General features: G+C 42.8%; 2 protein-coding genes across 9 annotated transcripts; both read left to right on the top strand.

Moving 5' to 3' along the window:
- Positions 1-10,282: 10,282 nt before the first annotated feature.
- LOC110521923 (kelch-like protein 42) lies at positions 10,283-15,667 on the top strand. The gene is made up of 9 exons (XM_036976547.1): positions 10,283-11,640; positions 12,012-12,264; positions 12,448-12,636; positions 12,791-12,975; positions 13,131-13,482; positions 13,580-13,725; positions 14,018-14,172; positions 14,334-14,491; positions 14,599-15,667. The coding sequence occupies exons 2-9, from the start codon at positions 12,013-12,015 to the stop codon at positions 14,779-14,781; spliced, it is 1,620 nt and encodes a 539-aa protein (XP_036832442.1). The 5' UTR covers positions 10,283-11,640; position 12,012; the 3' UTR covers positions 14,782-15,667.
- On the top strand, positions 14,601-27,369 carry cpt1 (carnitine palmitoyl transferase I). Of its 8 annotated transcripts, none has more exons than XM_036984838.1 (19): positions 14,601-14,668; positions 20,062-20,221; positions 20,470-20,609; positions 20,928-21,099; positions 21,251-21,352; positions 21,508-21,645; positions 21,823-21,900; positions 22,010-22,117; positions 22,429-22,513; positions 22,727-22,922; positions 23,043-23,228; positions 23,410-23,515; positions 24,423-24,539; positions 24,736-24,900; positions 25,230-25,364; positions 25,882-26,070; positions 26,185-26,298; positions 26,493-26,585; positions 26,710-27,369. In XM_036984838.1, the coding sequence occupies exons 2-19, from the start codon at positions 20,081-20,083 to the stop codon at positions 26,800-26,802; spliced, it is 2,358 nt and encodes a 785-aa protein (XP_036840733.1). In that variant the 5' UTR covers positions 14,601-14,668; positions 20,062-20,080; the 3' UTR covers positions 26,803-27,369.
- The last annotated feature ends 344 nt before the right edge of the window (positions 27,370-27,713 follow it).

The raw sequence follows: 27,713 nt of genomic DNA, 5'->3' as shown, positions 1-27,713 counted from the left end.
CACAACCCAAGGAGGAGGGGGGGGGGGCGTCACCAACCCACTCAGGTGACGCACCCCCTCCAGGGACGGCATGAGAGAGCCCCAGTAAGCCAGTGACTCAGCCCCTGTAATAGGGTTAGAGGCAGAGAATCCCAGTGGAAAGAGGGGAACCGGCCAGGCAGAGACAGCAAGGGTGGTGCGTTGCTCCAGAGCCTTTCCGTTCACCTTCCCACTCATGGGCCAGACTACACTCAATCATATGACCCACTGAAGAGATGAGTCTTCAGTAGAGACTTAAAGGTTGAGACCGAGTTTGCGTCTCTGACATGGGTAGGCAGACCATTCCATAAAAATGGAGCTCTATAGGAGAAAGCCCTGCCTCCAGCTGTTTGCTTAGAAATTCTAGGGACAATTAGGAGGCCTGCGTCTTGTGACCGTAGCGTACGTGTAGGTATGTACGGCAGGACCAAATCAGAGAGATAGGTAGGAGCAAGCCTTTGTAATGCTTTGTAGGTTAGCAGTAAAACTTTGAAATCAGCCCTTGCTTTGACAGGAAGCCAGTGTAGAGAGCTACACTGGAGTAAGATGATCAAATTTTTTGGTTCTAGTCAGGATTCTAGCAGCCGTATTTAGCACTAACTGAAGTTTATTTGGGTTTCCAATCTCTCCAAAAGAATGTGGTGATCGATGGTATCAAAAGCAGCACTAAGATCTAGGAGCACGAGGACAGATGCAGAGCCTCGGTCCGATGCCATTAAAATGTCATTTACCACCTTCACAAGTGCCGTCTCAGTGCTATGATGGGGTCTCAAACCAGACTGAAGCATTTCGTATACATTGTTTGTCTTCAGGAAGGCAGTGAGTTGTTGCGCAACAGCCTTTTCTAAAATTTTTGAGAGGAATGGAAGATTCGATATAGGCCGATAGTTTTTTTATATTTTCTGGGTCAAGGTTTGGCTTTTTCAAGAGAGGCTTTATTACTGCCACTTTTAGTGAGTTTGGTACACATCCGGTGGATAGAGAGCCGTTTATTATGTTCAACATAGGAGGGCCAAGCACAGGAAGCAGCTATTTCAGTAGTTTAGTTGGAATAGGGTCCAGTATGCAGCTTGAAGGTTTAGAGGCCATGATTATTTTCATCATTGTGTCAAGAGATATAGTACTAAAACACTTGAGCGTCTCTCTTGATCCTAGGTCCTGGCAGAGTTGTGCAGACTCAGGAAAACTGAGCTTTGAAGGAATACGCAGATTTAAGGAGGAGTCCGTAATTTGCTTTCTAATAATCATAATCTTTTCCTCAAAGAAGTTCATGAATTTATCACTGCTAAAGTGAAAGTCATCGTCTCTTGGGGAATGCTGCTTTTTAGTTAGCTTTGCGACAGTATCAAAAAGGAATTTCGGATTGTTCTTATTTTCCTCAATTAAGTTAGAAAAATAGGATGATCGAGCAGCAGTAAGAGCTCTTCGGTACTGCACAGTACTGTCTTTCCAAGCTAGTCGGAAGACTTCCAGTTTGGTGTGGCGCCATTTCCGTTCCAATTTTCTGGAAGCTTGCTTCAGAGCTCGGGTATTTTCTGTGTACCAGGGAGCTAGTTTCTTATGAGAAATGTTTTGGGTTTTTAGGGGTGCAACTGCATCTAGGGTATTGCGCAAGGTTAAATTGAGTTCCTCCGTTAGGTGGTTAACTGATTTTTGTCCTCTGGCGTCCTTGGGTAGACAGAGGGAATCTGGAAGGACATCAAGGAATCTTTGTGTTGTCTGTGAATTTATAGCACGACTTTTGATGATCCTTGGTTGGGGTCTGAGCAGATTATTTGTTGCGTAATAAAATGGTGGTCCGATAGTCCAGGATTATGAGGAAAAACATTAAGATCCACAACATTTATTCCATGGGACAAAACTAGGTCCAGCGTATGACTGTGACAGTGAGTGGGTCCAGAGACATGTTGGACAAAACCCACTGAGTCGATGATGGCTCCGAAAGCCTTTTGGAGTGGGTCTGTGGACTTTTCCATGTGAATATTAAAGTCACCAAAGATTAGAATATTATCTGCTATGACTACAAGGTCCGATAGGAATTCAGGGAACTCAGTGAGGAACGCTGTATATGGCCCAGGAGGCCTGTAAACAGTAGCTATAAAAAGTGATTGAGTAGGCTGCATAGATTTCATGACTAGAAGCTCAAAAGACGAAAACGTCATTTTTTATTTTGTAAATTGAAATTTGCTATCGTAAATGTTAGCAACACCTCCGCCTTTGCGGGATGCACGGGGGATATGGTCACTAGTGTAGCCAGGAGGTGAGGCCTCATTTAACACAGTAAATTCATCAGGCTTAAGCCATCTTTCAGTCAGGCCAATCACATCAAGATTATGATCAGTGATTAGTTCATTGACTATAATTGCCTTTGAAGTAAGGGATCTAACATTATTAAGTAGCCCTATTTTGAGATGTGAGGTATCATGATCTCTTTTAATAATGACAGGAATGGAGGTGGTCTTTATCCTAGTGAGATTGCTAAGGCGAACACCGCCATGTTTAGTTTTGCCCAACCTAGGTCGAGGCACAGACACGGTCTCAATGGTGATAGCTGAGCTGACTACACTGACTGTGCTAGTGGCAGACTCCACTATGCTGGCAGGCTGGCTAACAGCCTGCTGCCTGGCCTGCACCCTATTTCATTGTGGAGCTAGAGGAGTTAGAGCCCTGTCTATGTTGGTAGATAAAATGAGAGCACCCCTCCAGCTAGGATGGAGTCCGTCACTCCTCAGCAGGTCAGGCTTGGTCCTGTTTGTGGGTGAGTCCCAGAAAGAGGGCCAATTATCTACAAATTCTATCTTTTGGGAGGGGCAGAAAACAGTTTTCAACCAGCGATTGAGTTGTGAGACTCTGCTGTAGAGCTCATCACTCCCCCTAACATCTAACAAGTGTCGGAGCCGGTGTAGTAGGGTTCAATCTTAGTCTGTATAGACACTTTGCCTGTTTGATTGTTCGTCGGAGGGCATAGCAGGATTTCTTATAAGCGTCCGGGTTAGAGTCCAGCTCCTTGAAAGCGGCAGCTCTACCCTTTAGCTCAGTGTGGTTGTTGCCTTTAATCCATAGCTTCTGGTTGGGGTATGTACGTACAGTCACTGTGGGGACGACCTTCATAGATGCACTTATTGATGAAGCCAGTGACTGATGTGTTATACTCCTCAATGCCATCAGATGAATCCCGGAACATATTCTGCCTCGTCTGACCACTTCCTTATTGAGCGAGTCACTGGTACTTCCTGCTTTAGTTTTTGTTTGTAAGCAGGAATTGGAAGAATATAATTATGGTCAGATTTGCCAAATGGTAGGAACACCGCCTCTGGATGAGCATATACATCTCATTCAGTGCAGTCTTAGTGCCAGCATCTGTATAGACCGCTATGAAAAATATAGATGAACACACTATTTACCAAGAGTTGTCTTCAGCTTATCATGAGATACTCTACCACAGGCGAGCAAAACCTTGATACTTTCTTAATATTCGATTTTCCGTACCAGCTGACAAATAGACACAGACTGACACCCCTTGTCTTACCGGAAGTAGCTGCTTTGTCTTACCGATGCACGGAAAACCCAGCCAACTGTATATTATCCATGTCATCGTTCAGCCAAGACTTGGTAGCTGATGTCCCGTTGGTAGGATAGTCTTGAACGGAGCTCATCCAGTTTATTCACAGTTTATTCACCAATGATTGCAAGTTGGCTAGTACACACTCACTCACAAATTCTCACAAGGCACCCGGACCCGCGTCCCCTCTATCGGCATCTTTTCTTTTCTTCATTCGAATGACAGGGATTTGGGCCTGGTCCGGTATCTGCAGTAAATCCTTTGCGTCCAACTCGTTAAATACAAAATATTTGTCCAGTTCGAGGTACGGAGTTCGGTTCTGATATCCAAAAGCTCTTTTTAGTCATAAGAGACGGTGGCAGAAAAATTATGCACAAAGTAAGTTACAAATAACGCAAAAAAACACACAAAATAGCACAATTGGTTAGGAGCATGTAAAACGTCAGCCATCTCCTTCGGCGCTATTCTGTTCAGTCATTTGAAATGCATTCATTAGGCCTAATCTATGGATTTCACATGACTGGCAATACAGATATGCATCTGTTGGTCACAGATACCTTTAAAAAAGGTAGGGGAGTGGATCGTAAATCCAGTCAGTATCTGGTGTGACCACCATTTGCCTCATGCAGCCCGTCGTCTCCTTTGCATACAGATGATCAGGCTGTTGATTGTGGCCTGTGGAATTCTGTCCCACTCCTCTTCAATGGCTATGTGAAGTTGCTGTACATTGGCGGGAACTGGAACATACTGTCGTACACATCAATCTAGAGCATCTCAAACATGCGCAGTGGGTGACCATGTATGCAGCTGAGTATGCAGGTCATGGAAGAACTTGGACATTTTCCATTAATTGTGTACAGATCCTTGCAACATGGGGCGGTGCATTATCATGCTAAAACATGAGGTGAAGGTGGTGGATGAATGGCACGACAATGGGCCTCAGGATCTCGTGATGGTATCTCTGTGCATTCAAATTGCCAATCGATAAAATGCAACTGTGTTCGTTGTTCGTAGCTTATGCCTACCCATACCATAACCCCACCGCCACCACGGGGCACTCTGTTCACAACATTGACATCAGAAAACTGCTCGCCCACACAACGCCATCTGCCCGGTACAGTTGAAACAGCTACTCATCCGTGAAGAGCACACTTTTTCAGGGTGCCAGTGGCCATCGAAGTTGAGCATATGCCCACTGAAGTCGGTTACAACGCTAAACTGCAGTCAGGTCAAGGACCTGGTGAGGACAACGAGCACGCATGCAGATGAGCTTCCCCAAGATGGTTTCTGACAGTTTGTGCATAAATTCTTTGGTTTCATCAGCTGTCCGGGTGGCTGGTCTCAGTATAGTATTTGTCATTTTCCATGATCTGGAAAAAAATATTTGTTTCAGCTCTCAGGATGCATCTCTAAACAACTCAGCTGCCAGGACGAAATTTGAAGCAACTTAATTGGCTAGTTCATCTACCTATCAATAAATGGTCAGGTTCCCACTGCTACAATTGGAGCGTCGCCTCACATCTCTCTCCATCACTCATTACTTGCTGCTGTTTACTGCTACTATGATAACTAGCTCAATGGCGATAACATTTGCTAGCAAGCTATAAATGTGTGTAATATCTAACAAGGAGAGCGAGGGTAGGAAAAAAAGATGAAACAACGATACACGTTCAGTCTGAATTTCTCAAATCTGCCCATAGTTTGAGATGTGAGAATGCGCACACTGTAAGGGCTTTCCTCCTCTTCTTCCGAAGAGGAGAGGCGAGAAGGATCGGAGGACCAATATGCAACGTGGTTAAAGTTCATGGTTCTTTAATCAGAGAAACTATACATGAACAGAATACAATACAAAACAAGAACCGTGAAAACCCGAAACAGTCCCGTGTGGCACAAACACTGACACAGGAAACAACCACCCACAAATCCCAACACAAAACAGGCTACCTAAATATGGTTCCCAATCAGAGACAATGACTAACACCTGCCTCTGATTGAGAACCATATGAGGCCAAACATAGAAATAGACAAACTAGACACACAACATAGAATGCCCACCCAGCTCACGTCCTGACCAAGACTAAAACAAGGAAAACACAAAAGAACTATGGTCAGAAATTGATACACACACGCTAATATTCAGCTTTGTGGTCCATAAACATGCAGGAAAATTCTTAGGTAGTTAAACCTATTGCTAACCTTTATTTAGGCATTTTAAAACACTTCTTTCTTTCCCTATTATGACAATCCTCTAATCCAACTATCTGTCAATTTATGGATACAATTGCGGCTGGTCATATCAGCAAACTGGTAAATGGCTAACGTTACACCACAAGTCAGATGGTTCGTTGCCGAAAATGTTTCATGTTCAAAATGACAACAAGCTAATGTTAGCTAGCTATGTTGGCTATTAGCTCCTATCTGATATCTTAGCACCATGTTTATCTAGCCAGCTAACTACCATGGTAGCAATATATCTAGCTAACATCACAGATAAAGTTTAATATTCATAATCTTTGCTAACTGCTGAGGCAGTCAACCTGGTAACAGAGTGTTGCAGTATGGGGATAAAAATTGTCAGACTTGTGCCTACATGTAGACTGCGTAAACTTTACATAAATCATGTGATCAAGGGTTATTAAGTTTTGACTGCAGTCCACTGCAAGTTTCTGCAGTCGCTCTTCATCAACTTCACCTTGCAGCCATCGTCTGCATTGTGGGAGGCTTTATTATCAACCAATCCCTAGGGTGTTTATGTTTGACCCACGCGAATGTGACCAAAGACATGACTGAAAAAGGAAAAAACTTTGCCGCGATTCATGTATACAGTGGATTTTACAAATGAATGTGATATGAGTCTCTCTCTCTCTCAATTGATTTACAATGTACACACACATGATTCCAGTATGTGAGTGTGTGATATGTGTGTTGGAGACATGTTTATTTCGACATGATAAAGAAAAACTTTCATAAATCTTCTTAGGGCTAGGCGTCCCGCTCGCGGGACAACTTCGGGTGAAACTGGAGTGAGCGCAATTCAAATAAATAATAATTAAAATGATGGCTATTAAACATGTAGGTACATACAAGTGTCTTACAACGTTTGAAAGCTTAAATTCTTGTTAATCTAACTGCACTGTCCAATTTACAGTAGCCATTACAGCGAAAGCATGCCATGCGATTGAGGACGGCGCCCCACATCAAAATATTTTTACACCGGCACAGGTTTCATAAATTCACAAATAGCAATTAAATATTCACTTACTTTAAAAAAATCTTCCTCTGATTTGTCATCCAAAGGGTCCCAGATATAATATGTAGTGTTGTTTTGATCATTCATTATATCCCAAAAAGTCAGTTTAGTTGGCGCCATCGATTTGAGTAATCCACACGTTCAACATGCAGAGAAAGGAATCCAAAAATCTACCGCTAAACTTTTTCTAAACAAGTCAAAATATGTTTCTATTGACTCCTCAGATACCCTCAAATGTAATCAAACTATAATATTTCACATGGAAAGAAGTATGTTCAATAGGAAACCGATATTAGCAAATGCACCTTGTCTTTCTCGTGCGCCCAAACACGAATTTCCAATAGTATGTCCCAGTGCTAACACTCTAATTTCTTACTTGTTTTCTAAGAAACAAGCCTGAAACCTTGAACGTAGAGTGCTGACACCCTGTGGAAGCCATAGGAATTGAATACTGGGAGTTTGATTTAATTATTTCCCTATACTTTCCATTGTAAGAGCATGGGCTCTCAAAAATGTTTTATTCTGGTTGTTTTTTCTTTGGATTTTCTCCTACCATATGTATTATGTTATAGTCTCCTACATTATTTTAACATTTCTACAAACTACAAACTGTTTTCTTTCCAATGGCACCAATTATATGCATATCCTGGCTTCAGGGCTTGAGCAACATGCAGTTTACTTTGGGCGCGTCAGTCAGGCGGAAATTGAGAAAAAAAGACTCTAGCCCTAAATGGCAACACTCCCATGTTGATCTGAGCCTTGCTGTTGGAAAACCACTTTAATGTCCGACTTTCAGCTGTTGCAGATGTATCTCCCCCTACTTAACTCCTCGACTTCCGTCTGCAGTCGGTTTCTTTAGCCTTACCACTCAAACGAGCCCAATGACTTCTCAAACCCCACCCTGGTCTGCTTGGTCTGTTTCACAAGTGTTCCCGGAAGTCTCGCAATGTTGCGCCTCTGGGTTTAGAAACTCTGTGGGTTCACTACCAGTGTATATCTTTTATTTCCTAATTGTGTGATGTACATTATGGCTGTCCAGTCTGCCCAGTTGTATGGAACTGTTTTTCTGACCACATCGCCATCCAGTGGAAACAAACTATGCATGCACATTTCCAGAACTCATGAAGTCAAACGTCTAATACAATGACACAATTGCAAATGCATTATTTTCAGGTTATTGATACAAGCCAGGGAAATCCATGTTTAGATTAAATCTATTTGGTGTCCCTCATCTCTAAGCGAGTGTGTTTTTCTCTTCAGCTGCATTTCTTTCTTAACTACCTGCTGGAGATGGGTGGATATTCAGAGAGCACTATGCATGAGGACCAAGCTCGCAAAGAGCTGGAGATGTTCTTCGAAGCAAATCGGTAAGACAAAAACATATACCACAAATTAGCCCAAAAGAGATAGCTCACTCCTAAATCGAAGATTGATTTTCTGAATTTAAAAGTAATCTACACTACTTTTCATTATATGATTGTCATAATTGATTGGATTTATACTGCGCTTTTCCATCTAGGTGCTCATAGCGCTTGACATAATAAGGTGGAAAACTCACCTTTTGCAAAGTAGTGCCTCAGCGTATTGTAACATCAATTCATGTAATTCACATGACATTGCAGGTATAGGTGTTCTATGGCCTCTCCACTAAGTGAGTGGTTCTATGACCTGGATAAACAGTGGCATGTGCTTCCAAAACACATCAATATTTACATTGTCATTTCAGAACTATGCCCAGTCTCGATTTGATGCTTACTTCGTCAGAAAAAGCTACTTTTTAACTTTTTAGTTTGGTTCATTTATTCAAAGTATGTATAAAGGGATTTGAGTGAAATGATAACGTAGCAGAAACATGGTTAACAAGGCAGATTTATTAAGTGGTGAAACCAAGCCAAATAAGGGGGAAAAACACCCACTAAGAGTCTGAGGTGGATTTTTACAAGATAATCCATCGTTTGAACTTTTATATTTATAATATACCACTATACCATCCATATAGTGTCTTTGCTTAGTAGCATCCAATACTTTGCACTGCCTGTAACAAGTAACGGTGAAGCAGGGACTTATCTGCAATCCAACTAAATGCACTCATCAACCCCTACTATGAAATACGAAATTCAGTGAAAAAGCACAGCAAAAATGTATGTTGTTTGTTTACATTAGTTATCTACTGGTTCCATACATTTCTTTTCAAAAGCTGTAGTCAGATTGTTCTGTATTCGTGTGCATTATTTTACAGTCATTCAACTCACCTTCTTTTTATTTTACCCCACCTCGTAATTTAAATGATTATTGTTGGCCTTCAGTACACACTTCAGGGTCAAAATATGCACATTTTGTGTTGCATGTTTTGTTCTTGACTTGTTTGTTAAATGTGTGTTCTTGTTTGGTAAATGTGTGCTCTGTGCATGGTGTTGGGTGCTGGCATGGACATAATACATAGAATGGCAGAGAATCAAGCTGCAGCTCAGAACTCCATTCATACTGTAGTTATCTGTTGCTTTGTAGTACAGTATGGAACACAGACTGATGGTCCTATTCATTTAGAAATAGTAACTAAGTGGCCGGAGGAACTCAACAACTTTGTTGCCGGGCAAGATTGTATGTTAACATTTATGATCATCTTCATCTATCAGTGAAAGTGTTAACGCTGTGGGAAAAAAGCAGACGCTCAATTGCATAGTAAGTCAAATATGTTCTTAAACAGGATGTTGTTTTTGACCTTTCTCTATGATGGGGTCTGTTTGAATGGGGCCTAAACTCAATGTATGGCCTACCTGTTTCAGCATTCTCTCTAGTTAAACTATATAGCCAGTCTGTTTTAAGAGTCTCTAGAGTCATTCTACCTCTTCACAACAATCAGGATGATTTTGCACATTTTATGTTTGCATGACAAATGAACAAATGTATAAAGGAGTGAAACTAAATGATTCAAAAACGTGTTTTTGGTTATGGACAATGGAAGCTAATTGCACAACATATCTCAGAGAGCATCTTTTGAAAATAATAATCTCAGTTATATACTGTACAGCTTTCAGTATCAGAATGTGCTAAATATCGTCATCCTTTTTTTGTTGTTGCTGAAAGCCGTTTGGCTTTTATGAAGTCATTGCAATCTGACTAGGTTAACCTTGCATTCTAAAGCTGTTCCATTACTAGGAAATGGTATAGAACTGTCTGTCACAATTTGACTATTGTAACGGATCTCTTCGTCATCTGACGACAAGTATGAAATATCTATATGTTCATTTATTAACTGAACACACAAAACAAAATAACGAAGTGAATGGAAGAAACGAAACAGTTCTGCAAGGTGACATAAACAGAAAACAACCACCCACAAACAAGAGTGGGAAAACAGGCTACCTAAGTATGGTTCTCAATCAGAGACAACGATTGACAGCTGCCTCTGATTGGGAACCATACCAGGCCAAACACACAGAAATACCAAACATAGAACAAAAACATCGAATGCCCACCCCAACTCACGCCCTGACCAACCTAAAATAGAAACATACAAAAGGAACTAAGGTCAGGACGTGACAACTATGCCCAACGTTTAAATGTTTGTCATTTTCCATTTCATACCAAGAACCACAATAGCTAAATAAAACTGTTCATGACTTTGAACAACAGATTTTGTGTCTGAATAAAATGTGCATTTGGACAGTTTGCGTACGCCTAAAGTATTATTTAAACCAAGTGTAATATCATCTGCATGATTTTTAAATTCAGATCCAAAGATAATGAAAATGGGATCAGGTTGAAAGAAAAGTAATTTTTTTCCTTGGAATGGCAATCATTTGAACACGTCAAAATGTTGTTCAGTATCATTTCTAACGTTGTAAATGATTTAGTATATTTGTTTGCTAAGTGCAGTACCCTCAGTTTTGGTATGTCGGTTATAGTAAAGGTTTCCCTATGAATTGACCCTATGATATCAGAATTAGAATGTATGCTGTGGATGTAGGCCGGTGTTAGATTTTAGAGAATATGAAACTGCCTATTTTAGAAGCCAGTGCGTCATCATCTAGCTTCATTTTTGAGTATTTTACATTACATCTCAATCCTGTCCAAAATCCTCCTGCGGTGTAAATATGATAAATTAACAGCTAATAAACAGGCTTGATACCTGATTGATTATGGATATTCATTTATTGATATGGCAACAGTTCTTTTCACCTTGTACGTGTACTGTAGAAAAACAATACATGTTCAGGAACCAGAGCTCCCCCTAATGGTACAATTCTTAGCAGATTTAGGGGAGTCGTATTTCACACTAGCATACTTAATGCTAATCTGTAAGGATTGGGTAGATATTCAATATGGAAATAGCTACACCTCTTAACTAGGTGGGAGTTTCACTATGTCACTAACATCCATATTTCTTCCTTTCAGTGCATAGAAGGAAGGGGAATGGGGAGTACCTAGGGGTAGGGGCTATGGGTTCATTTGGAATTAGGCACAAGTCCCCCATGATGCCTAAAATAGATCAGTCCTTTAGAGCTGTTTTTCTGCACACAGTTCCATGTAAGCCCTGCTTGGACTGTCTATGGAGAAGAGGCTTTATAACTGACCTTGTCTACTCTCACACGGGGATCGAAGCTGGATTTTGGATTTATGCACGTTTGGGATGTCATTGTTAGGGGTCCAAGCAACATAGTTGCTGTGGACCAATTGCATTTCTTTCTTCTTTTGTGTGGCCACCGGTGTGTGGCATTCAGCTAGTATTACAGCTGCTGCTGCTGCTGCTGGACTGTTATCTTATCAGACATGTGACTCTGAGCTGCGATGGATCAGGGAGATAAATGTGTGTTAGGACCCTCGAGTGTCTGTTCAGTGTTCAGTGTGTTTCCTTCATGCTCTGTATTGTTGTTGTGTAATGCAAGCCCTTCTCCTTGAGTTCTCTATAGCAGGAGGTTGTTCAATGTTTCTAGGATCCAAGTTTAAATCTGGGTTTCTCACAGTTAGTGGCTAACATATGCCTGTTTTTCTTCCTATGACAAATAGTTCTACAATATTAGCATAATTGGTCAAATGTATGACATGAATCTTTAAAAAATGACACAGATATATTTTGGCTAGAACCTAACACAGTTTTGAGAGACAGAAAATAAGATCGATTTGTGAGATAGATGAGGTAACGCCCTTTAATATTAGTAAATCATATTTTCTCCTCAGTATGATAAGTCATCTCAGACCGTATGTGAAAGTTGTGGTGCTGTGGATCAGCGGGTGGTTGAAGTACGCGTTAGAGAGGGTGTGGAGAATGCCGTTCTCAGTGCCACACACCTGGGTGACATCACCAGGCAACTCAGGTGAAGGACTGTATGACAGGTTGTCAAAGGAGTGGCTAACCAATGAGGTGTATCGTACCTATCACCATGGAAGTGGAACAATGGTTACAGTCCAGACCAGCACACATGCCTTCTACGTAAGTTAACAGCTGCTGTATGTCATCACATCATCCCTGCATTGCCTTTAGAAATGGTACACCTCACTTCACCATAATGGAGATTGTCTCATCAGACATAATGCAGAATTTTTCCATAACTTGACATAATGACAAAGATAACATTCCATCTATGTTTTTTGTTCTTTCATCTGTGTGTATAAGGTGAACCTTGGTCGACTGACTGACTGTAGTGAGTACTTCAGAGCCCTGTCCCAGTCCAGTATGAGAGAGACCACAGAGAGCCTGATTGTCCTGGATCACATTCCCTCCTCAGTCTTCCATTCCCTCCTAGAATTCTGCTTCCGGAATGACTTCAGCGTTCCCCCGGAGGAGTTGGGAGAACACATCCAAGTGGGTGGACATCTTATTCCCCATATATCATACTTATTTTCCACCCATATGGAAATGAATCTGTCCCAGGCTGGCACATCACACAGAGCACCAGCAATTTATTGTTTGAAATGTCGTATGTATGATAACTCAATTTCTCTGTCTGACTCTGGAGGTGGGCAGCTACCTGCTGGCTGAGGCCTTTGTGTCGCAGTGCCTGTTGGCCCTGTCTGGTGTTCTAACCCCAGACACCTGCCTGTCCTACCTGGCTCTGGCCCGGGACATCAGCTGTACTGAGATGGAGACGACTGTGTTCTCCTACCTCAGCAGACACCTTCTGGAGCTGTCTCACCTCACCAGGTACAGCATGACATTCCCCAATACTTGACCTCATTTAATCAGCCTACTTCATGGGTTTCAAGTTCCACACCAAGCAAATAATCTTCAGCTGCAAGGAGTGAACTCTCCTTTCAACTGAAAATGGATTATTCTTCATATTGTGAATGCATGGCCAGGTGTTTGCCGGCTGAAGACAGGGCTGAACTGACCCGTCTGAGGTGGCAGGGTGATCTCCGGCTCTGCTGCGTGAGGAAGGAGAACCTGACCTCCTGGAATGACCTAGAAACAGAAGCCGCCCGCCACCTCTTCACCCTAGATGGATCAGAGGTCACTGGTGACTGGCGTCCACTAACAGAGCTCCCCTTCATGGCTGATAAGTGGTGCTTCACCACGGTGGTTCTACTCAACTACCTCTACCTCATCGGTGGCTACAGGCAGCGGGCCAAGAGGGGCTGGGAGTTCAAAATGGCCTCCTTTAGGTACAACCCCTTCACCAACACCTGGGTCTCCACTGCACCTCTCATCAAGGTACAGGAAAGACATCCACCTCATGAAAATCAATCATTGTTAATCATTGTAATATAAAATGTATATTAAGTGTCTATATCTGTTGTCTTCCCGACAGCACAGGAGGCATTTCAGTGCGGTGTCATGTGATGGCTGTATCTATGCTGTGGGAGGCTGGTACTTGGACTCTTTGGTGACTCCGGACTCTAGCACAGCCCTCTACACTGCTGTGGAGCGATACCACCCCAGGGACAACACATGGACGTAGGATACGGCTCCTACCTGGATGTGTATTATTATGTTGCTACTATGGCTGTCAAACGATAAAAACATTTCATCGTCTTAATCACAGTATTTGCTGTGATTATTTACTCGCGATTAATCACAAATTCAGAATTGGAAGATCTTTTTTTTTTATATACAAAAAGCATTACAAGAATATCAATGTCTTGATTTTGTCCAAAGTAACTTGAGTTGACGGATTAACTCTGACAGCCCTAGCTGCTACTGTACCTCTTAGTCTAACCTATAGGTTTGTGTGTGTTCTCTGCTGCAGGTTTGTCTCCTCTCTGCCTCTGACTGACTTACAGTTCACCATGTCCCTGTCCCATGACCTCCCTCTGGCCACCAGCCTGGGCTCCCGTCTCTATGTCCTGGGGAACATCCAGAGGACTGGAGAAAAGCTGCTTCTACAGTATGACACCAGGCAAGGTAAAGCAGTATCAATCTTGAGTGGAGTTGTTCCTTGCAACCTTACATGTTGGTCAATTGCAGGCTGTAGTCTAATCAATAACAGCCTTTGAGCCCCTATCACACACATACAAACACACACAGACAGACATGAACACTCCTGTTTTCTCTGTCTTTCCCAGACTTATGGTCTGAGCTGCTCCCTACCCTAACCAAAGCCAACGCTGACCTCCCCAGCCTCTACTTCCTGGGTGCCACGGACCGGCTGTTTGTGATTGGAGGAAACAACTCAGAGAATGTGGTGACATCATTCTGTGTGGAGTCTGGGAAGTGGGGGCAGGTGAGACCACCACCTAAGCGTTATCTTGAATGAGATTAAGTTGCTTTAAATGCCATAGGCCTATCTATCTAGGCCTATCTATCTAATCCTCCTGTTTCTGGTCCTAGGTGAAAGGGGCTGAGAAGGTAGCATTAGCTGGACAAGGGACAGTACTGGGTGACCAGGTGTACATGCCAGGTATAGAACACAACGCTGCTGTAAGGCTGGATCTCCACTCCCTATCTCTCACTGTCCTCCCTCCTCTACCCATCTGCATTCGCTATGAAGCCCTCCTTCACCTTTCCTTCTAAAACAACTTTCATCAATTAGTCTGATTTGACTTGCCTTGCTGTTTCTGGGGTTTAGGTCAGGGTTTTTTGTTTAGTGCTTCTGGACAAACGCAGACTCATCATCAAGGGGGTCTTTGCTACATGTGGACTTCACCATTCTGTGTCAGCAACAATATGCCTTGTCCTGCTTTCACTCTGCCTTACATGACAACTTTATTAACTTAAGTAGGCCTAATCTACAGGATCTACTCACCGGACCGATTGTCCTCCGGCTTGTGTTCAGTTTGCAAATTACAGCCAAGACTGTTCAGAGGTGCTAAGTACTCTCGCCAGCAGATGCTAGACAATCCTACCGGTCTGGTCGTCTCTTAAATCTTTACCCGGAGGAGGATGGGCTCCCAATCTCATTTTCTTCTTAGTCAGGTTCCTTTTAAAGGTTTCCTAGGGAGTTTTCCCCAGTAACCACGTTTCCTTCCAGTTTTTATGTGAGTGAAGTTATACCATATAAATTAAAAAAATCACGAGAGCTGTGGTGGAAACAGGAAGTTTTGGTACAATTGTATAAATGCCGACAGATCATTTGTGCGTTCGACGTGGTGGGATCTTTTTGTGTTGGTAAGATTCATTATGGCGTTGCAGTGGAAACAACTTAATGCACAAGTATTGATATATTATAACAATATCGAAGGTAACCTGGAGGCACGTGTGATGATATGGTGTGTGGTCCTACTACTAAGACTCGGGAAATCATGCAGTTTATTAGGATGCAGATGAAATAAGTTATGATGAATTTCACAACAGTGTGCGGTGATGAGTTTGATGCGCCTTTCCAATAAATGTTGAGTGTGACATGATGATTGATGCTTGACTGCCATTTGACAAATAAAGATATTCGGTCTCTTATCCATAATAATCTCATCATGTAGACTCACTAGACTCACTAGCCTACCCGTACATTGTGCACAGCCTACCCGCACTGTACAGTATCTGCCAGCTCTTGTGTAGAGCGCACATGCTAAGTACAGAGTAGGCACATTTGCTTTTTAATGCAACAGTTTTTATGACAAAATTATCAGTAGAATTTGATAGGCATAGAAACACAATGAACTCTAGATATTAATTCAGTACATGAAAGCTTGTGTGCACTACATCATTAGTGTGCACTACATCATTACTGTGCACTACATCATCACATACTGATTTTTAACAGAAACATGTCAGTTTGGTGGAAACACCACTGGTGGGGCAATTCAGACATTTTCTTTATGCAGAATTTGGAGTATCCGTGTGTGAAAATCAGTTGCCAATTGGATTGTTTACTCTTTTGGGAGGTTTACTTACTTCTAAGCACTTTGTGACAAATGTATTTGTGATATAGAGGTTAAAGGAGAATTAACTGCTTGGTTGACTGCCTAAAGCTTAAAGCCTGTCAAACCATAAAAACCAGTGTGTCCACAGACGTAGTGATAGAAAAATGGAACATGGTGGGTTTTACGCAACAAAGCAACGATAGACACACTGTTCACAGAGAGATGAAACTCACCTCTAAAGTTGCCTCATAACTATGAATTATTAACCATTTGTCACCGGGTACCACGGCCAAAACGTAATATATACGTAAATAGATTGATGAATAAACATCAGGTGTTTCTAGTAGTACTCTGTAGGGGTTTGAATGCTATGTGGTCAGCAGGCACACGAGGATACAGTCTAGCTCTAGATGGTGTCCAGTTGCAGAAAGGAAAGGGGGTAGAATTTTGCTCCCAGTACCTGAGGAAAGCCGCTTCAAGGGCATAGGAGTCACAGACAGAGCACAGAGGCAGCACATACACAGAGAGCTCAGCTCTGGTCCAGAGGAATTCCACTGTGAGAAACCAAAGTCACTGTCTTCTTCTGTTTCACTTCAGCCAAGCTTGAATTGAATCGATTTTCAAGGTATTGAATGTTTGGTTTTTGGATTGTTATTATGTATCAATTCTTTGGCTACTGTAGCTGTCTATGTCTCTGAGAAACACTAAGTATGTAATACTGTACTAGTGTAGTTAGTTACCATATAGATTTGTTGCTGGTGCTGGGTTGGGTGTCACCGTCTATGCACCTGAGAGCTATAGGAAACATTTCAGATGCTTGACAAACAAAAGCAAGTCAAAAGTTAGTTATTCTCTAGCCCCCTTGTGCCACACAATAAGTGTGTGTAATAGGCTAACGGAAAGTTAATTCATAGGAAGTCTGCATTCTCACAATTGATTTGAAAAAGTAAATGTTAACTGAAGGAAATTAATTGTCTCATTCTTCAGTTGATATTGTTAAAATCTAAACTTTTAGCTGACCGGACACATATTATAAAGCTATACTGGATAAATATCCATTTGGCACTGATGGCACTGTATTATGTATTTGGCACTGTATTATGTATTTGGCACTGTATTATGTATTTGGCACTGTATTATGTATTTGGCACTGTAATATGTATTTGGCACTGTATTATTTATTTGGCACTGTATTATGTATTTGGCACTGTAATATGTATTTGGCACTGTATTATGTATTTGGCACTGTATTATGGCCCTGATGATCAAACCTAACCTTTTTTATGAATACACCATGCAAAATGTTTTGTTATGTGGTCAGTGGTGTAGTAGGCTGCTCTTCCTAGTCTGCAGTGTTTATATTTATAAACCGGTTCCACTTCTGAGCGCATGCCAGTAACCCAGGCTACACCGGCCTCTATATCTGCCATTTCAACTTTGCCCTACTTGGCTGCCGGGCACGGCATATGACATGGAAAAAGGAATTCAAGCCCAACTTGTCAGTCAACCGGGCCACAACATAAACAGACTTATGACCTCCACATACAGTTAGAAAGTATTGAACTAATCCTTGAAATTACAAAAGGGCTGCCTATGGCTATTTCTTAGTCATTGTTTCCATGAGTCTCTGAAAATGAACGTTTCTCTCACCTGAGATTGATGTGAGAGAGGTTCGACTACATTCCTGCATGCATCCATTCCCAACCATCAGCCTAAAGTTGGTTTGGTTTGAACCATGAGGCTAGAGCAATAGTAATGGCGTCTTTTAGTAGGCACTAACTCCGCCATGGCTCGTTGGCCAATGCCTATGGGGAAATTACTGTTTTTTTGTGTGTTTTTGGATAAACGCCAAAAATAGGTCTGTGGTTAACACAGGCTTAGGAGATCTTATACATTTTGTTCTATGATCTTCATCGGCTAACGTAACTTTTTGTGAATTTCGAAGCATATATGTAATCAAAACAAGCACAGAAAGGCTTCATATTCATAAAGGTCATGTTAACTGACTGATGTTATCTCATTAAAAAAAGTATATGATCTCCTAAAGGCCATACATAGGTTCCGTTAGGTCCTATCCGAACTCGGCTAGTAGAAGTGAACGTCTGTTCTCACATACTCCTTAAAAACCATTGTTTGTTAAACTAGAAAAAAGCAGCAATATTACTGTTGTTTGTCTCTAGAGCCACCATGGCAACAACATTTCCATGCACTTCCTCAAAATAGTCAGAATGAATCAAAGAAAAATCAAGAAATTACGTTTTACATCTACCTAAGATGTTTGGTGCAGTACTTCTCAGGTGAAAAATTGTGCATGAAAACTAGTAGTGCACATACAGTAGGGCCTAGCTGCTGCTTAGCTCTCTAGTCTCTCGTTGAATGACAGCAAACACTTCATTGAACAATCCCGTCCATATGTCCTACCCCTACTGTTGACTAATTACCAATGAAGGGGCGTAGACATCAGCTACCAAACTTCAACTTGCCTCAAGAAAGACGTGTGTGGCGAAGAGCTGGAAAAAAACCTGCCGAACACCGAAATTAACAAAAACGCCACAAAATGGCATCAGAATATATTTGTGAAACAGGCGTAAGCCTGTGTTAACTTTAGACCTTATTGCCGGCATTTATCCCATAACCCCATTCTTTCCCCATAAGAATGTCTGGAACCAACCAGAAATAACTAATTTCCTGGTTATTAGGAATATAAACAGACATGCTCTATTTGATAATTGCGCGAAAAAAATAAGGATTTAATATTTTAAATATATTTCCACACTATGAAGTTGAAATAATACTGTGAAATTGTGAAAATTAAGATTATGTTATTTTAGTGTATGAGCTGTTTGAAAAGCCTGCCTGACATTTTTGCTTGTTTTGCATGGGTGGGGTTTTGAACCACCGGTGACAACACTAATATTGAATCCTACTACACCGGCTTTGATGCTCGTCGGATGTGGCAGGGCTTGAAAAATATTATAGACTACAAAGGGAAACCAGCTGCCCAGTTACGTGAGCGTACCAGACGAGCTAAATGCTTTTTATGCTTGCTTCGAGGCAAGCAACATTGACTCATGCATGAGAACACCAGCTGTTCCGGATGACTATGTGATCACGCTCTCCATAGCCGATGTGAGCAAGACCTTTAAACAGGTCAACATTCGCTGTTCTACCTCTCCCTGGCCAAAACTGTAATACCTACATGTTTCATACAGACCCACACAGTCCATGTGCCCAAGAAAGTGAAGGTAACCTGCCTAAATGATTACCGCCCCGTAGCACTCACGTCGGTGGCCATAATGTGCTTTGACCAGCTGGTAATGGCACACTTCAAGACAATCATAACAGAAACGAGACCCACTCCAATTCACATACCGCCTCAACAGATCCACAGATCGTGCAATCTCAATCGCACTCCACACTTCCTTTTCCCACCTGGACAAAAGCAACACCAATGTGAGAATGCTTTTCATTGACAACAGCTCAGCGTTCAACACCATAGTGCCAATAAAGCTCTTTACTAAGCAAAGGACCAGCGACTCCTGTGGCGGGCCGGGCGCAGTGTGCGCTAACCAGGTGCACAGTGTTTCCTCCTACACATTGGTGTGGCTGGCTTCCGGGTTGGATGCGCGCTGTGTTAAGAAGCTGTGTTAAGAAGCAGTGCTGCTTGGTTGGGTTGTGTTTCGGAGGACGCATGACTTTCGTCTCTCCCGAGCCCGTATGGGAGTTGTAGCGATGAGACAAGATAGTAACTACTAACAATCGGATACCACGAAATTGGGGAGAAAAGGGGGTAAAATTCAACAACAAAAAAACCAACTAAAAAGTTAATGAAAGAAAGTGTTACTACTTCACAGACAGTATCTCTTCACAATCATTACCAATTTGGGGTAAAAAATGTACCCCTGTTCGTGCTTTTAAGATAAAAATGTGTTGGCTCATTTAGGGTTAAAAAAGTTGAACGCCTCTGTTTATATCTCTCTTTTTTTAACAGGGTCTTCGACGTCACCGGGATGGCAGAGGCACATCAGGCAGTTGGCTTCCAGTTCACCGTAACCCCAGACGGCATCGACCTCCACCTGAGCCGCGAGGTACTCAAACACATCTACCTGTCGGGAGTGACGTCATGGACAAAGCGCGCCATAAGATTTAAAGTTTGTTTTCCAATTATTTAGTAGCCCTACAGTTATTACCAATCCTGGACATGATAGCTAGCTTGGTGTTTGTTGCAGTCCAGCAATAAAACAAATTAGTCAAGTTATTATTATTGCCTTGATTTATTCAGGTGTGTGTAGCCTACTGCTGAGCTGGGACAAATGCTTGCACATCTAGGAATAGCCTAGTTGGTCTGTTTGTAGGGTAACTACCTAAATGAACATTGAATTATATGATTTTATTTCAGAATGGGATATTGACAGGGGTCTACCCTGCCAGCCCATCCAGTTTGCTGATCGTTGTGATAGCCATAATGAGCACCATATATGCCAGGATAGACCCATCACTGGGAATGATAGACACCATCAAGAGGACCATGTCTGTCAGGTCAGTGAGCAAATAACACAATGATGAACAGGCACTGTGGAACAACGATACATCTTCTTTTCGGCCTGTGGTTATCTGTCAAAATAATTTCCTTGTGAAGAACAATAAACATAATTTTGATTGTTTGATGGTTTGACTTTTTGCCTAATGCTATTTTGTTGTGATAAAATTAGGTAAAGTTGTGTTCTCTCCTGTGTCCAGTGGCTACATGACAGTGATGAGTGCCATTCCGTTTGAAAAACAATTTTTAAAAGTTTGCTTGCTGCAGTACCTGACTGGATTTTCTCCTTTCCACTCTCTCGTCTCCCCTCACTCCAGTGGCTACATGACAGTGCAGACCCAGACAGTGCTGAGTGCCATCCTGTTTTCCACAGGCCTGTGGCTCTCTCTCATCCTCATGCTGAGGTACATTCTCAAGGCCCTTCTCTCCTACCATGCCTGGATCTTTGAGTCCCACGGCAAAATTAGCTTCTGCACCAAACTCTGGCTGGTATGTCTGTTAAATGTCTCTATTTCAAAATCAACATGACCAAAAGTGCAGCTCACTCATAGCTCAGAATCAAGACAATATATTGTCTGAGCTCAGTATTGGATTATTCTGGCAATTAACCCAGTCATTGTGTTGTGTTGTTTCTCCTCAGAGTCTGGTGAAGATGCTCTCTGGGCGCAGACCTCTCCTCTATAGCTTCCAGACCTCCCTACCCAGACTACCTGTGCCTAGCGTGGATGACACCATAACCAGGGTGAGAGAAAGAGAGATGTTTATGTGTCTCATATGCTTGGTTGAAATACAATATCAAACTGATAATTTGTTCAGGAGAGACCAGGACCAGTATATAACCATACATGTACACTACATATTGGTATTATATCATATAATCTCTCTATGACCTTGCAGTACCTGGAGTCAGTGCGCCCCCTGCTGGATGATGAGCAGTACAACCAGATGGAGGTGGTGGCCAATGACTTCAAGAAGGACCAGGCACCCAAACTCCAGAAATACCTCATCCTCAAATCCTGGTGGGCTACTAACTATGTACGTATTCAGATTGTTTCAAAGTGCCATGTTAGGATACATTAAACAATAATGTTGGTAGCTTTATTTATAAAAAATAAATGACTGTATTACTGTTTTGGTGAGTGATGGAATTGCTCTTTAAAACAAAATAGTAGTCAAACAAATGATTGTAATAGATTGTTTTACCTGTTGCAGGTGAGTGATTGGTGGGAGGAGTACATCTACCTTAGAGGCAGGAGTCCCATCATGGTCAACAGTAACTTCTACTCCATGGTAAGACATGTCTGTACTGTACGTGTACTGTAGACATTATACAGGGAACATGGTTAATTAAGATGCATCCAGTACCCTTCCCTAATGCTGTAATGATGATCTGATTTAGGATCTGCTGTACGTGACTCCCACACACAGACAGGCAGCTCGGGCAGGGAATGTTGTTCACGCTATGCTGCAGTACCGCCGCAAACTAGAGAGAGGAGAACATGCACCGGTAACGAAAACCCCTCTCTCTGTCTCTCTCACCGCTCTTCTATCCCTCTCTCCCTTCCCCTTGGAGTATTTAGGTCCCTCCTCCATTCCCCTTGGACCCATGGCCCTCTCTCTACCCCTTAAATAACCCAGGTCATCTTCCTCCTCCTTCTCTGTTAACCTAAATCATCCTCCCACTGCCTTTGACTTATTTCTGCTCTACTAAAGTAACCCCACTCTCTCTCTTTTCTCTCTCTCTCTCTCTCTCTTCTATCTCTCTCTCTCTCTTTTCTCTATATCTCTCTCCCTCTCCCTCTGTCTTTCTCTCACTAGTTGAGGGCTCTGGGGGTGGTGCCCATGTGTTCTTATCAGATGGAGAGGATGTTCAACACCACACGTATCCCTGGTATAGAGACAGGTGAGCACACTGCTGCCTGCTGGGGGCATAACACTATCAGACTATCGCTGGGTAGTTGCATGACTAAATATGAACATGCATTTGTGTAAGACACATCTTCCGACAATCGAAGACAAAAGCTATAATTCATAAGGAGCGTTATGTGCATCCCCCCCAACCCACAAATAATGTTCTATGTTCTCTCCTCTCCCCCTCTCCTTCTCCATGATCCAGACTTCGTTCAGCACCTGAGTGACCAGAAGCACCTGGTGGTGTACCATAAGGGCCGCTTCTTTAAGGTGTGGCTGTACTACGGGGGGCGTCACCTCTGGCCCTCTGAGCTGGAGACTCAGTTCCAGAGGATCCTCGATGACACCACCAAGCCACAGCCTGGGGAACTCAAACTGGCTGCCCTCACAGCCGGCAACAGGTATTCACACATATAGGCATGAAAGGGCAAACACACCTGCACACACACACACAGAGGGGTACATATACACCCCCCTTCCTTACACACACATCAGAAATAAAACAGCCACCTCTCCTCCAGAGTTCCGTGGGCGCGGGCTCGTCTGAAGTACTTCAGCCAGGGTGTTAACAAAGCCTCTCTGGAGGCCATCGAGACGTCAGCTTTCTTCCTCAGCCTTGACGACGAGGCACACGGTTACGACCCTGACAAGCTGAGGTCATTGGACCTGTATGCCAAGTCCCTGCTGCACGGGAAGTGCTATGACAGGTGAGACAAACAGGAAGTGCTATGACAGGTAGGACAGGACAGGAAATGAGGAAGAAAACATCTATTGTAAAGTAGGCCTATTTTTCACTGAACTGTAGTTTAGTGGTAAATTGCTGTTCTGTGCACTGCCTTGTGATGAGTGTGTTACAGTGTTTAACCCGATATGCATTCTTTCTCTCAGGTGGTTTGACAAATCTTTCACTCTGATCGCTTATAAGAATGGTAAACTGGGGGTTAATGCAGAACACTCGTGGGCAGACGCTCCCATTATAGGACACATGTGGGAGGTAATAACCATATTATTGATGGTATTAATGATGTATTGCATTAATGAACAAAACGTTTTTCTAAAACACATTATAAACTGGGTGGTTCGAGCCCTGAATGCTGATTGGTTGAAAGCCGTGGTATATCAAACCATATACCACGTGTATGACGTTGGTAACCAGTTTATAATAGCAATAATGCACCTCGGGGGTATATGGCCAATATAACACTGCTTAGGGCTGTATCCAGGCACTCCACGTTGCATCGTGCTATGAACAGCCCTTAGCCGTTGTAAATTGGTCATATACCACACCCCCATGCCTTATTGCCTAAATATAGACTAAGTGTACAAAACATTAAGGACGCCTGCTCTTTCCATGACAGACTGACCAGGTGAATCCAAGTTAAAGTTATGATCCCTTATTGATGTCATTTGTTAAATCCACTTCAGTCAGTGTAGATGAAGGGGAGGAGACAGGTTAAAGAAGGATTTTTAAGCCTTGAGACAATTGAGACATGGATTGTGTATGTCTGCCATTCAGAGTGTAAATGGGCATGACAAAAGTGCCTTTGAACAGGGTATGGGAGTAGGTGCCATGCGCACCGGTTTGTGTCAAGAACTGCAACACTGCTGGGTTGTTCAACAGTTTCCCGTGTGTATCAAGGATGGTCCACCATCCAAAGGACATCCAGCCAACTTGACACAACTGTGGGAAGCATTGGAGTCAACTCGGGTCAGTGGAATGCTTTCGACACCTTTGTAGAGTCCATGCCCGGACGAATTGAGGCTGTTCTGAGGGCAACGGGGGGGTGCAACTCAATATTAGGCAGGTGTCCTTAATATTTTGTGCACTCAGTGTACGACATTGTGATTCATTGGGATGTGTGTTGTGTGAGTCTAATGATTGTTGTGCTGTCTCTGTGTAGTATGTCCTAGCAACGGACTGCTTCCTTTTGGGCTACACAGAGGAGGGGCACTGCAAAGGAGACATCAACAAGGGCCTGCCTCTCCCCACCAAACTACAATGGGACATTCCACTGGAGGTATGGCTTCTAATGTGTTAGGGATAAAAGTTGTAGCTTTAGTAAAGAGAAAATGGGATGAATGAAAATTCTCTCTGTAGAGTCAGTAACGCTAGTTTAGACTGTGTTGTGTTCAGTAGACCACTCAGTAGTTTATACAGGCTGCCCTGTGTCTTGTCTGACCCTGTCTGTCCTCTGGTCTCTCCTCGTCCCTCAGTGCCAGGAGGTCATTGAGGAGTCCTACATGGTTGCCAAGGTGATAGCTGATGACGTGGACTTTCATGGCTGTCTGTTTGATGAGTTTGGGAAAGGCCTGATCAAGAAGAGTAGGACCAGTCCTGATGCCTTCATACAGCTAGCACTACAGCTGGCCCAATTCAGGGTGTGTGTGTGTGTGTGTGTGTGTGTGTGTGTGTGTGTGTGTGTGTGTGTGTGTGTGTGTGTGTGTGTGTGTGTGTGTGTGTGTGTGTGTGTGAGTGTGTGTGTGTGTGTGTGTGTGTGTGTGTGTGTGTGTGTGTGTGTGTGTGTGTGTGTGTGTGTGTGTGTGTGTGTGTGTGCTTTCAGCATGAATAGTCATGACACCTGACCTGATGTCAACGGATGATACCAGACAAACAATACAACACAATGATTAGGTTAACATTAACAACACAAGACACTATCAAGTCCATGGCAATGCATCTGAATGTATTTGTTGTCTATGTGTTGTAGGATAAGGGGGAGTTCTGTCTGACGTATGAGGCCTCAATGACCCGGATGTTCCGTGAGGGTAGGACAGAGACGGTTCGCTCCTGCACATCAGAGTCCACAGCCTTTGTCAGAGCCATGGAGGACAAGAACACTGCGGTGAGGACACGCCTTGGTTAATCATGTCAGAGAAAATATAGAATGAACTAATGACAACACAAGAGCAGTAACAGTCACCTTCCACTTACATGCTAGAACGTGCTAGACCATCAGACGGTTGACAGTATCTGATGTTAAACACAGTGTGGGTTCAGCACTGCAGGTCAGTAGTTCCACAGTCAGTAGCCTTGTCTGTGGGAGTTATTGATAGAGAGTGATATGATGTAACTTCCAGTAAGGCTCAGGTCACTCTGACTGAAAGCTAGGTGACCAGGACCCAAATGTCTGTTTCTGGACTCTGATCTCTGAACTTGGCCAGCTACTGGCTATGTACTTTTTACTTTTGCTCCTGCGCTAACATACCTGATTTAGCTCATCAAAGTGCTGATAAACAGCTGATAGGTAGAATCAGGTGTGTCTGAGTAGGGCTGCACCGAATACCTGCACACTCAGTAGCTTTCCAGGTGGAGGGTTGGCCACCACTGCTCTATCTGTTGTGTTTTTGAGCTGTATCTAGGTTTTGATTGAATACCCTCTGTTACTCTGTGGAAAGAGTGCCCAAAAGTTGGACCTCTTCCGGAAGGCCGCAGACAAACACCAGAACATGTACCGTCTGGCCATGACAGGCTCTGGCATCGACAGACACCTCTTCTGTCTCTACATCATGTCTAAGTACCTCAGCATCCACTCACCATTCCTCAAACAGGTGTGTGGGTGTGATGTTAACACCATTCTACATGTTAAATGATACTTTGGTGACCAAGTGAAATGATATCAGAGATTTACGCTTACCCCCTCACCCTTCTCCCTCTCCGTTTAGGTGTTGTCAGAACCCTGGAGGTTGTCCACTAGTCAGACTCCTCAACAGCAGCTCAACATGGTTGACATAAAGAAGTTTCCCAGATACGTGGGCGCGGGGGGGGGGTTCGGCCCTGTGAGTCAACCGCCCACACGCACATGCTATACACACACACGCACACAGACAGACATACGGTAATAAATTAGCTGGTACCAGAATCTCAAGTCCTACTGCCGTTGTGTCCTCTGTTACTTCTTCTATGTCTGCTTTTACTTTTATGTTGTGGTCAGAGTTAGGGGTGAGTGGTACTGTCTCTCCTGCGCCCCCAGGTGGCTGATGATGGCTATGGCGTCTCTTACATCATTATAGGAGAGAACCTCATCACATTCCACATCTCCAGCAAGTTTTCCAGCCCTGAAACGGTGAGACCACTGTCTAACACTACACAAACCTACTGAATCACACAGTATATAGCCCTCACATATTACCTTAATGGCAATCTAGGTGAATATTTATCAGGTTAAACAACTGTCTTGTTCTCTGTAGGACTCGTACCGCTTTGGACAGAACATTCGACAGGCCATGCTGGACATTCGTGCGCTATTCGACCAAAAAGACAAGAAGGAGAAGGAGATGTGATGAGAAGACAGTCTGGAAGGTCTTTATAGCCTTCATACCACATTTTTGTGCTCTGTGACTTTACAACATTGTTTCCAAAACGGCTGGTCACGACTAGTCTCTTCTGGGTAGCGACTTTAGACTGGGTTAAGTTATAAAGCTTCTGGATATCTACTCAGAGAGCAGGAGGAATTGCTTTGCAGAAGAATACATATTTAATAAAGCATTTTCACTATTTATATCAGACACTATCCTCTCTATAAAAGGGCAGTGAATTTTGAGTATAGTTTTGAACCGATTCTGGCAAGAGCAATGAAGCACATAATGCCTTGGTGGCATTCATGGTGGCTATTATTAATGTGATTTTGATTGTAGTAGAATGATAAATGAATGTAGCCTTGTAAGGATAGGCCACTCATCTGTTTAGAGAGGTTATAGTATTTGCTTCTGATTGTAATATGTGTACACTTGTATATACCATTGTTTTGAGTATTTTAAGTGTTGTAATATAAGGTTGTATATCGGAATCTGTTATGCTTATGTATTTGTGTTTATTAGTATATTATAATAAAGGATATGTTGATTGTTTGACTTCTTCTTTGGACTCCAGGGCAGTTGGAAACCTCAACTGTGTGGCCAGCTGCTGCCATTGCCATGTATAATAGAGGAATTACATTCTGGTGTACAAGGTGGTTAGTTACTATATGGCATAATGACAATTTAGGGCTCTATTCAATCTGGATCGCTGAAGTGTTAGATTGCGCGCTGGAAATTGTAGTCTTTTCCGATTGAGCCGACATACAGTTTACCGTGAATGTAGTCTCCACTAATGCTGGAACGTTGCCTTTAAATTTCATTCACGCTGTAATGCTGAACTTCCACAAGTCAGATTGAATAGAGCCCTTGATGTTGCTGTGTAGATGGCTACTTCC

Source organism: Oncorhynchus mykiss, chromosome 1, assembly GCF_013265735.2.
Source record: "Oncorhynchus mykiss isolate Arlee chromosome 1, USDA_OmykA_1.1, whole genome shotgun sequence".
NCBI classification, from domain to species: domain Eukaryota; kingdom Metazoa; phylum Chordata; class Actinopteri; order Salmoniformes; family Salmonidae; genus Oncorhynchus; species Oncorhynchus mykiss.
The sequence above is the reverse complement of the archived record's forward strand: the minus strand, read 5'-3'. Positions and strand labels throughout refer to the sequence as shown.

Bases quoted from the DNA above. Each gene is read 5' to 3' on its own strand.
- LOC110521923 (XM_036976547.1), top strand. From the start codon at position 12,013: ATGATAAGTCATCTCAGACCGTATGTGAAAGTTGTGGTGCTGTGGATC. The intron at 12,637-12,790 runs GTGGGTGGACAT...CTGACTCTGGAG, and splicing joins AGTTGGGAGAACACATCCAA to GTGGGCAGCTACCTGCTGGC. The intron at 12,976-13,130 runs GTACAGCATGAC...ATGCATGGCCAG, and splicing joins GAGCTGTCTCACCTCACCAG to GTGTTTGCCGGCTGAAGACA.
- cpt1 (XM_036984838.1), top strand. From the start codon at position 20,081: ATGGCAGAGGCACATCAGGCAGTTGGCTTCCAGTTCACCGTAACCCCA. The intron at 21,646-21,822 runs GTACGTATTCAG...TACCTGTTGCAG, and splicing joins CCTGGTGGGCTACTAACTAT to GTGAGTGATTGGTGGGAGGA. The intron at 26,299-26,492 runs GTGAGTCAACCG...CTGCGCCCCCAG, and splicing joins CGGGGGGGGGGTTCGGCCCT to GTGGCTGATGATGGCTATGG.